The 10,900-nt window shown below is 40.9% G+C and overlaps 1 protein-coding gene across 2 annotated transcripts in view; it reads left to right on the top strand.

Annotated features, from left to right (window-relative positions):
• Window positions 1-5,312: 5,312 nt before the first annotated feature.
• The window catches only part of LOC126278153 (endoplasmic reticulum lectin 1), an 89,543-nt gene continuing 83,955 nt past the window's right edge, over window positions 5,313-10,900 (top strand). Inside the window, exon 1 of one of the 2 annotated variants that reach the window (XM_049978052.1) lies at window positions 5,313-5,688. In XM_049978052.1, coding sequence (XP_049834009.1) covers window positions 5,557-5,688 — 132 coding nt within the window. In that variant the 5' untranslated portion in view covers window positions 5,313-5,556. The remainder of the gene's footprint in view (window positions 5,689-10,900) is intronic. The other variant, XM_049978053.1, reaches the window with a different exon arrangement.

Genomic DNA, 10,900 nt, shown 5'->3' with positions numbered 1-10,900 from the left:
TGATCACACGCACGGCATAGTGGACACACCAGGAACCGCGGTGTTGGCCGTCGAATGGCGCTAGCTGCGCAGCATTTGTGCACCGCCGCCGTCAGTGTCAGCCAGTGTGCCGTGGCATACGGAGCTCTATCGCAGTCTTTAACACTGGTAGCATGCCGCGACAGCGTGGACGTGAACCGTATGTGCAGTTGACGGACTTTGAGCGACGGCGTATAGTGGGCATGCGGGAGGCCGGGTGGACGTACCGCCGAATTGCTCAACACATGGGGCGTGAGGTCTCCACAGTACATCGATGTTGTCGCCAGTGGTCGGCGGAAGGTGCACGTGCCCGTCGACCTGGGACCGGATCGCAGCGACGCACAGATGCACGCCAAGACCGTAGGATCCTACGCAGTGCTGTAGGGGACTGCACCGCCACTTCCCAACAAATTAGGGACACTGTTGCTCCTGGGGTATCGGCGAGGACCATTCGCAACAGTCTCCATGAAGCTGGGCTACGGTCCCGCACACCGTTAGGCCGTCTTCCGCTCACGCCCCAACATCGTGGAGCCCACCTCCAGTGGTGTCGCGACAGGCGTGAATGGAGGGACGAATGGAGACGTGTCGTCTTCAGCGATGAGAGTCGCTTCTGCCTTGTTGCCAATGATGGTCATATGCGTGTTTGGCGCCGTGCAGGTGAGCGCCACAATCAGGACTGCATACGACCGAGGCACATAGGGCCAACACCCGGCATCATGGTGTGGGGAGCGATCTCCTACACTGGCCGTACACCTCTGGTGATCATCAAGGGGACACTGAATAGTGCACGGTACATCCAAACCGTCATCGAACCCATCGTCCTACCATTCCTAGACCGGCAAGGGAACTTGCTGTTCCAACACGACAATGCACGTCCGCATGTATCCCGTGCCACCCAACGTGCTCTAGAAGGTGTAAGTCAACTACCCTGGCCAGCAAGATCTCCGGATCTGTCCCCCATTGAGCATGTTTGGGACTGGATGAATCGTCATCTCACGCGGTCTGCATGTCCAGCACGAACGCTGGTCCAGCTAAGGCGGCAGGTGGAAATGGCATGGCAAGCCGTTCCACAGGACTACATCCAGCATCTCTACGATCGTCTCCATGGGAGAATAGCAGCCTGCATTGCTGCGAAAGGTGGATATACACTGTACTAGTGCCGACATTGTGCATGCTCTGTTGCCTGTGTCTATGTGCCTGTGGTTCTGTCAGTGTGATCATGTGATGTATCTGACCCCAGGAATGTGTCAATAAAGTTTCCCCTTCCTGGGACAATGAATTCACGGTGTTCTTATTTCAATTTCCAGGAGTGTATGAGCGTGGGGTATAGTTATTTCTTTAAATAACACTGAAGAATATTAATCCTTATGCAAAGAAGAAGTTTTTGTTCATCTTTAGAATATCAAAATACAAGAGTCTATATCCATCGTGCTGAAGATATGTCATCTTGCATATCCTTGGTACATCAGATGGAGGCTGTTGTATCACAGGGCAGCATTCTGGTCCTGTTGAAGCCTGACCTCTCAGTGATGGCATGAGTTAAGGCAGAAATTAATGCATATGACACTGCACTCCACACAAATACACTCACACACACACTCACACACACACACACACAGTGTTGTGCATATATGGCGTCACCTGCAAGGGGCAAGTGGCACTTTCACTGTGTGGGTGACAATGCCGCACCTGCTGTTAAATGGCGCCAAGATTCAAACCATAAAAATTTGCAGGTGGCCTCTAGTCTCCTGGGTGAAGACAATATGCTTCCTGGGCTTCACTCTGGACTAGCACCTGACAAGGGAGACCCACATCGACTGCATGAGAGGAAAAGCACAGGTAGATTCCGAATTTCTGTATGTGCTCCTCAACCTGAGGTCTAGTCTGTCTCGTACACAGCTCATGGTGTAGTGGCTAGCATTGCCGCCTCTGGATCACAGGGTCCCGTGTTCGATTCCCAGCTGGGTTGGGGATTTTCTCTGCCCGGAGACTGGGTGTTTGTGTTGTCCTCATCATTTCATCATCATCATCATCATTCATGACAGTGGCATGATTGGACTGTGAAAAAAATTGGAGTGTGTAAAAATTAGGACTCTGTATGAGCACTGATGACCACGCCGTTGAACACCCAGTAAACCAAACATCATCATCATCATCATCTAGGCTCTCTTTACAGCTTAATTTCAACATATACCTCGCAGTAGTTCAGCCTGTGCGGAGTACGCCACTACATTGTGGATTTACGCTACAAAATACTTTGTGAAAAGCCTGTAATAGGTGCAGAATAGGGTCCTGAAGCTCACAGCCCACCTTTCCGGACATTTCCCAATGAATGGCATTCATCAACTAGTGGGAGTAAAATCCCTACACTACCATTTTTGATACACAGCCAGACTCTTTGTTAGAAAAGGCGCCACATGAATAATTGGCACACATGTCTTGTTCTCTCTCTTTTCCTTCTTGTGTTGATAATAATCACCATTTGCATAACTGTCACATGGCCTGGGAGATATGTCCCCTTACAAAAGATGTTATTTGATAAAATTTAAAATTAGTTTAAGCAAAAAAAGGTGTTATTGAAGTGCTCAGAAAAACGGTTATTTTGGAGGAAACTTCAGGTTACGGTAGATGTCTGAGTTACACCTGCAGAAGAACAAGGCCTCATGCAACTTCTCCCAACCACCAATCAAGTGCCTAAGCAACTGCTGCTAGCCAGATCCACTCTTATTCTGCATTCGACCATTCAACAACTGATGTCCTGAATTGTTTGCTTGTGTAAATGGATGGTTAGCATAATCCCAAAAAAATTAGCTACACTTTCAACTATATACAAAAAAATTTTGTGAAATAGTGAATGTTCTTAATCTTTGTGATAGGAAGTTCATTCTAGTGTTTAACAATTATCTTTAACCGAACAAGATTAAAGGAACACATGAACATCTGCAGAAATTTATCCAGGGTGGGAGGGGAAGGGTGGAGAAAGGATCTAAAATTCCAAAATTGCAATTTCTGGTATAAACGAATTGGTCAGTTTCGAGAAGCTGTGATTAGGCCTGTAATGCAATTGGGTAAACGAAAGGCTTAGCGGAATAACGAGAAATCTCTTCTAGAAGTGTGTGATAGTTTTGTAATGGATAAAATCTCTGTACTCGAGATTGCAGAGGAGGAGGGAAGGAATCTGCTCTCCCACCCACTTGGAGATGGATATCAAGTAACACAATATCCTTAGCAGAAACACAATGTACCGTAGAAGTTTTGCAACCCAGAGCATGGACTTGCTGAGGGTCACATTACTGCAGAGCTGTCAATATTTTAAAGGTATTTGGAATAAGTGGAATACATATTTTCTGTAGTATCTCACTGTAAGTGTAAGGCTAAAGTGAAAAATAAAATTTATTTGTGTCCTGAAAGAGTTAAAATCAGGTACAAAAACAATAGTGTACTTCTCGCCATAATCACTGAATAATGACATGTTCTGCACAAAGGTACAAAGTTTGGTTATAGTGAAAAAATGAAATAAAATGTCGTGTGCCTAGGGCCTCCCGTTAGGTAGACTGGTTGCCAGGTGCAAGTCTTTTCAGTTGACGCCACTTCAGCGACTTGCGTGTTGATGGGGATGAGATGATGATGATGAGGAGGAGGACAGCACAACACGCAGACCCTAGTCAGAGAAAATCTCCAACCCCGCCGGGAATCGAACCCAGGCCCCTTAGCATGGAATTCCATTGTACTGACCACTTTTTTATTTTTTATTTGTATATTTATTTTTTAATTCTCATTTTTGTTCGTTGTGGCTCATTGCATTTGTTTGGGACGGTCATCACATGACATCCATTCAAATTCATCACTGATCCGTTCACCCAGTTTTTTTTATTACAGAGAGCAACTAACCCTCTGACCAAACACGCTGAGCTACCATGCAGCTATCGAGGCGGACTTGGTTACAATATTAAGTACAACAATAATTATATTTACAGTACCGATGACCTCTGAGAACACTGGCCAAGAATAAAAACAAAGCAAAACTGTTGAGGGAAGTCTTACTTTCAGATGTACCTTAGTTGTGTTGCAAATAGCAGCCAGTATTTCTCACAAAAACTTAGAAGTTATGCTTTTAGGTATGTAGCTAGCATACTACTATGGAGGCAAGAGTGTCTTTAGTTAGTAGATGCCTCAGTGTTACTTGTAACTTAACTAAAGGTGGCATTACTTGTTTTGCTTGTTGCATATGAGTGTTTCTGATTTATGTATAGAGAATGAAACATAGTTCGAAATTTTCATGCATCATTTTTTTCCCTGGTGATAGCTCTGTTATTAGCGTATTTGATGCCCTCAAATGATTTCTGTGAGGAATCTGTTTTTGCATCTAATATACAGGAGCGTGTTTCCTCTTTGTTAACATTTCTTTACGCTCTTGAACTGAAATCTCCACAACATCGCCCACACGGTTTTGCAGCACATATTTCAGTCAGATTTAAAAACGTCGTTTCTTAAACATCTGGTTTCATCCAGCTTTCCATCCCTATACGATATGTGGACTATTTCTGTTTATAAGTGAGACTACTTCTGGGACCTTTCCATGAATATTCCTGTAGTTAACTAATTAGATAGTAATATTTTCTGTCTTATGTCTGCAATGGAATGTCCCACCCTCTCTGAAACCTAATTCTGTTGGATTGTCAGTGCGCGCCTCACCCTTCACCTATTAAAGGGCGTTCTATACTCTTAACTTGATAGTGGAGTTTGGGAAGTCTATAATCAATGTCATCACAGAATCGGTCGAGCCTCTGGCTTAAGCTCTCTTCCCAGCTCCATGGCAGATGATCGCTATAGATTCTGGGAACGATGCTGTGTGCGAGGTTAGTAATCACCACTAGTTGAGCCAGGTTCCTGTAGGAGCTGAAGATGGACTCTGAATCCAGCTGGCAGTTGACATTTATACCACGATTTGTAGTCGGCTATACCAAGTTCTCCTATGAGACACCTGCCCCGCTTCCCTCTCTCCCCTTCCAGTATATGACATTCCAAGTTGACTTCCCTCCTGCAGTTCCCCTAAGGGGCTCCAACACTTACCTAGCTTTGGAGCTCTCAACTGACTAGCAAACCCTCGCAAAAGACGAGGCACCTCGAGCGGGCAACATATTTTCAGCTACCTCAAATCTCTGAAGTGAGCGCTTTCTTTAAAACAACTAGAAATTGACCCCGCGCTTAGGCATCACCTCAAACCTGTTTTTAAGTTAACGTCTTACTGAAAATTTAGAAGTAGAAAATATCCCAATGCATCTGAAAACTCTACTGGGCTCCGAAAGCGATGGTGAAGGGATGCATGACCAACTTCTCACTTGTTTTAGAAAACAAAGCGATACAAAACGTGTCCAATGCCCAGAAGCTTCTTTGTCACTGATAATCTCTGACGTGTTGCTGTTTTATTGGTGGGACGTGTTGTGAAAACATAGTTATGTGACGTGAAGTATCGGTAGATTTGTAAACTGTGTAGTCAGCTGTCGAGGCGAGCTGTGAAATTATGAATTTGTCAAAATGATTTCTTGGCATTTAATGATATGTCTTTTGTATCTCCTCGCCTCAGACTATGGATGTGCTGAAAGTGGCTTTGATGATTCCATTTTTTACAGAATAAATTGGCCGGGAAACGACGAAACTGAACTATTGGTAAGTAATACAACCCACATCATGACACACATGCTTATATTTTCTTTTCTTTTTATTCGTCGAGTATATTTTCAGTTGAAACACGTTTATTTAACAGTGTAGCACACAACGTGATTTGTTGTTTTAACAGAAAAAAATTGTGAGAGAGCATTTATGTACATTTCTTATCATTGCTCGTCAGTAGACAACGAAATTAGAAATCCTCATGTAATTTTGATATCCTACTAACGCTCAGAAACTGACTCTTCCTGTTAGAATTAACATTCCACAGTGTCATATTAAAGAATTATCTACACTCCGCGGTTCATCCTTAAGAAGTGATTTTCTAAGTATAGAACGGACATTAGAGGATTGCCTTAGCGCTTTGTCCTTTTTTATGTTTTCGCGCTGCCGTAATATACGAATACGACAGGGGAATATGTAGACGGTAATACATTTCAGTGTTGTAGGTGAAAACACCGTCATGGCATGTGAAGGTAGCCAGTTTTTATTGTAATGGAAACCAGTCGCAAGTGACAAATAGATAATATCAATCCACTTAAACTTTTTCCGTAAGGGAGATTCCATGGTGACTCACGTTACATTTTGAAATCAATGTTTTATTATATTGACTTGTTATTAATCTATAAACCCATACTTTCTTTTGTAAATCATCATTACAAATTGTGTTATTCAGGCAAAGATCTTAAAGTGTTACTTAAGCAGGAAGGAGCATTAAAATTAAAGAACAAGAATGTAATTTATGTTTTGACTTGTGTTACAAATTTGAGACGTCCTATTGGTAATGTGCATTTCAGGTCAAAAATGTCCTCAAGCTATGGATGGATCTGGTTTTTATCACAGAAAATTCATATTAGGTTGGTGTTCAAATAACAGTTGCAGATTTCTAAAAATATTTATACCTTGTGAAATATTGTAATATATTGAAAAAGGCACGTGACTCAATGTTACTTCTTGTTGGAAAAACTTTTTTCCTACAGGCAGAGAAATAAAAATGTGGCAGTATGTGCCAAATAAGATAAATTTAACGTTAACATTTCACTTTTCAAACAGTATGAAAAATTATAAGAGCATACAGTATGAAAAATTATAAGAGCATGACAACTGGGAAAATGAACAATAAATTCAATTAAAGTTCAGAGAACTGAAAATATTCTTTTGCACTGACTACATTAATTGCATTAATTTTCCTTATAATTTCATCACACTTTACCGACAATTTCCAATAGTGACCAGCACACACTACTGCACTCATTAAGTAAGAATTTCCAAAAACTGCACACACTTCTCCAGCATTGAGTTTACAGTCATATTCTACTTTGTACCAGTCTACAATTTTCACAGTTTCTATAGCTACCTTTGTCAGTACGGTGATCTGCAGCAGCAGAATTCTTTGGAGACAGCAGATATGTTTGTAGAACTCCTTTCTAGTAGTGAAAGCAGTGAATGCTTTTTATGTTCGGTACTGATGGTGCTGAAGACAACATTTGAGCCAGATTAAGTTTCACATTGATTCCTTGAATTTCACCAATAGACACATGAAAAACCTGTATAGTTGTGGTACTTGTAGCTACCTGCGCGAAAGTTGATGGATCACCTTCTATGAATTTCAGGTAGATACAGCATTCCCCACTAGTCGTTCTGCAACTGCACCAGTTTCATCTATCTATGGCTCCTTTACGATGGAATGTAGCAAATAAGTTCCAATAGAGTTCCACATTATGACATGATTGAAATTGAGGCACAGTACCAGTAATATATTTGTTTTTAAATTGTGAGGCAGATCCATCTGACCAGATTGAAACTGCCTTCACATTTTCAGGTATAGTTAACAGTACCTTGCTAATGTGAGCAATTGCAGTACTCGAGCCATGGCTTCATCCAGAGCACGATGTGACTTATACAGTGACAAACTTGCTTTACTAGGTTGCTGCTCTTGCATCTTATGTTGCCTGTGTTTTCTAGCTCTTTCCCTATTTTTAGCTCTTCTTTCTTCAAATAACAGTCCTTGTTTATGATGACTCAATTGTAGAAACTTTTGTTTCTCTTTCTGCTGGCTTCTTAGAGCTTCTTCCAGAGGCTGCTTCTTAAATTCGTCATATATTTCTTCACTCTTTAGTGTTTCCCTCCTCCTACTCCGTCTTTCTGCTGCTGCTAAGGGCATCCTCTTCTTCTAATCTTAAAATAATACAGCTGTGACTCAGATTGTGTGACTCATGGTACAAATTTAATTTTCTGTTTTTACAATATTAGTAAAAATTGGGAAATTTTTAGTAGTGATACTAGTTACACATTCACACTAAGAAGTAAATTACTGAACAATATAAAGTTATCTCTAATATCTGTCTTGGTATAAACACTTAATTACGTGTAAGTGACTCATGTCACATGAAAGTTCATGCTGTTGTATTATATTGTTTACCCCAGCCTATTATTTACCTACTTCAGTGTTATACTCTTTACACAATACCTCCGGGTATGTAACAGTAATATAAATAATGATATGCTAATTCGTACCTGCCACTTAGTTGAAATGAAGGTCCAAAATCTCCAATAATTCACACTCTTATCACATGAAAGACATAGGCCCTACAGCATTATAAAAATGGCTACAAATTATGGAGGGAAAGTAATAATGGCCCACAAACCATTGTTGTCATACAGTAAAAAGTCCAGCCTTTTATATATATTAAAAGTACCAAATTTTAAACTTTTAAATATTGTGTGTCCTACTTTAAATGGAATATCCCGTAACACCAAAACATAGAGTGTTTGCTGGCAATACTTTGTTATCAGACAGAAGTAGTTGGGTTTTCCATTCCAGACTAATGACATTTCATCTGGTGTGTCAGCCAGTCATAGTGTAATTTTCAGATGCTTTCCAGTATGCGTTAAAGTGACATTAATACTCATTGCCATCTCTTATTCAAAAACACAACACAAACAGTTTCACTATGGAGACACACAGAAGGAGGAGGGGGAAAGTGTTATATATCAGTATGTAACAGCTAATGTCTTTCGGTCCCATTATATTACTATGTTCACTCAGTTCTTAGATATGGGTTTCTTTTCTTGGGATCAAAGGCATAAAACATGGACACAGTTGTCATACTGCAGAAAAGAATAATTACTTATATCAACATCTATACTTTGCAAACCACATGACCTGCATGGTAGATGGTGTGGTCCATTGTACCAGTTATTAGGCTTTCTTCCCTTTCCATTCGTGTATGGAGTGCAGGAAGAATGACTGGTTGAATGCCTCTGTGCATGCAGTAATTATTATAATCTTATCCTCACGATCGATATGTGAGCGATACATAGGCGATTTTAGTATATTCCTTGAGTCATTATTAAACTTTGTTAATAGACTTTCTCAGGATAGTTTAAATCTCTCTTCAAGTCTGCAGTTCAGTTCCTTCAGTATCTCTGTGACACACTCCCACAGATTACACAAACCTGTGACCCTTTGTGCTGACCTCCTCTGTGTACATTCAATACCCCCTGTTAGCACTATTTGATATGGGTCCGACACACTTGAGCAATATTCTAGAACCGGTCACACAATTGATTTGTAAGCAAACTCCTTAATAGACTGATTGCACTTCCTCGGTGTTCTACCAATAAACGAAAGTCTACCACCGGCTTTACCTACAACTGAGTAGGCCTAACTGATATTATAGTCATAGGATACTATGTTGTTTTTTTTTTTTTTTTTTGTGAAGTGCTCAGTTTTACATTTATGAACATTTAAAGCAAGGTGTCAATCTTTACATCACTTTTAAATCTTATCAAGATCTGTCTGAATATCTATGCAGCTTCTGTCAGATAGTATTTCATTATATAAAGTGCATCATCTCCAAACAGCTTGATGTTACATTAATGTTATCTACAAGGTCATTAATATACAACATGAACAGCAAGGGTCCAGACATGTTTCCCTGGGACACACCTGGCAAAGTTACTGCTACGTCTGACAATGACTCTCCATCCAAGATAACGTACTGCATCCTCTCTGCCAAAGAGTCCTCAGTCTAGTTACAAATTTCACATGGTAACGCATATGATGATACATTTGACAAGAAGCATAGGAACGGTACTGTGTCAAATACTTTCCAGAAGTCAAGAAATACTACACTGACCTAATTGCCATGATCCAGATGTTCCAGTATGTATTGGTTGGCATTGAGGAGGCTATTCTGTTCAAGATACCTCAATTGCATTTGAGCTCAGAATATGTTCTAAGATTCCCCAGTAAATCGATGTTGGGGATATGGGATGGTATTATTGTGGATCACTTCCAAGAACTGGACATGGTTTTTTGGGTGAGGGATTGCATTAGGCCCTGGGGCTTTGCTCAGTTTTAACAACTTCAGCAGTTTCTCAACATCACTGACACTAGTATTTATTTTGTTCATCTTTTCAGTGGCATGAGGATTAAATTGGTGCAATTCTCCTGGATTTTCCTTTGGAAAGGAACATTTGAAAATGGAGTTAGGCATTTCAGCTTTTGCTTTGCTACCTTCAATTTCAGTTCCTGTCTCATTCACTAGGTACTGGACACTAACTTAGGTGCCGCTAACAGCCTTCGCATATGACCAAAGGTTCTGTGGGTTCTTTCAAAGACCATTTGACAACATTCTGCTATGTTAGTCATTGAAGGCTTCACACATTGCTCTCCTGACAGGTAGACATGTTTCATTCAGCACCTTGTTTTATACCTTTTATGCAGTACAGATGGCACATTTCCCAGTCACTAGTGTGAGACCATTATCATTCACATACCTAAGTCTAGTAATGACAAAAGCCTTCCTTCCAGCTTCTGCCCAATTTCCCTCTTCAGCAGCATCTACAAGATGATGGAATGTGTGATTAATGTTCGGCTGGTGTAGTGGCTTGCATCTAGGAATCTCCTCACTAATGTCCAGTGTGGATTCCATAAGCAGCGCTCAGCAGTTGATCTTCTCGTCATCTTATCAACTCATATTGTGAACAGTTTTTTTGCAGAAGCTTCAGACTGTGTCCATGTTTCTTGATTTGGAGGAGGCGTACGACATGCTGGAAGATGGGTATCCTCTGTATTATGTATGAGTGGGGATTCTAGGTTCACCTGCCCATTTCTGTCTTAGAATTTTTTTAAATATCATGTTTTTAAGAAACATATGGGCTCAGCTCTGGTGAACACTTTTATTCAAGAGAATGGTGTGCCTGA

This window comes from Schistocerca gregaria, chromosome 6 (assembly GCF_023897955.1).
Source record: "Schistocerca gregaria isolate iqSchGreg1 chromosome 6, iqSchGreg1.2, whole genome shotgun sequence".
NCBI lineage: Eukaryota > Metazoa > Arthropoda > Insecta > Orthoptera > Acrididae > Schistocerca > Schistocerca gregaria.
The sequence above is the reverse complement of the archived record's forward strand: the minus strand, read 5'-3'. Positions and strand labels throughout refer to the sequence as shown.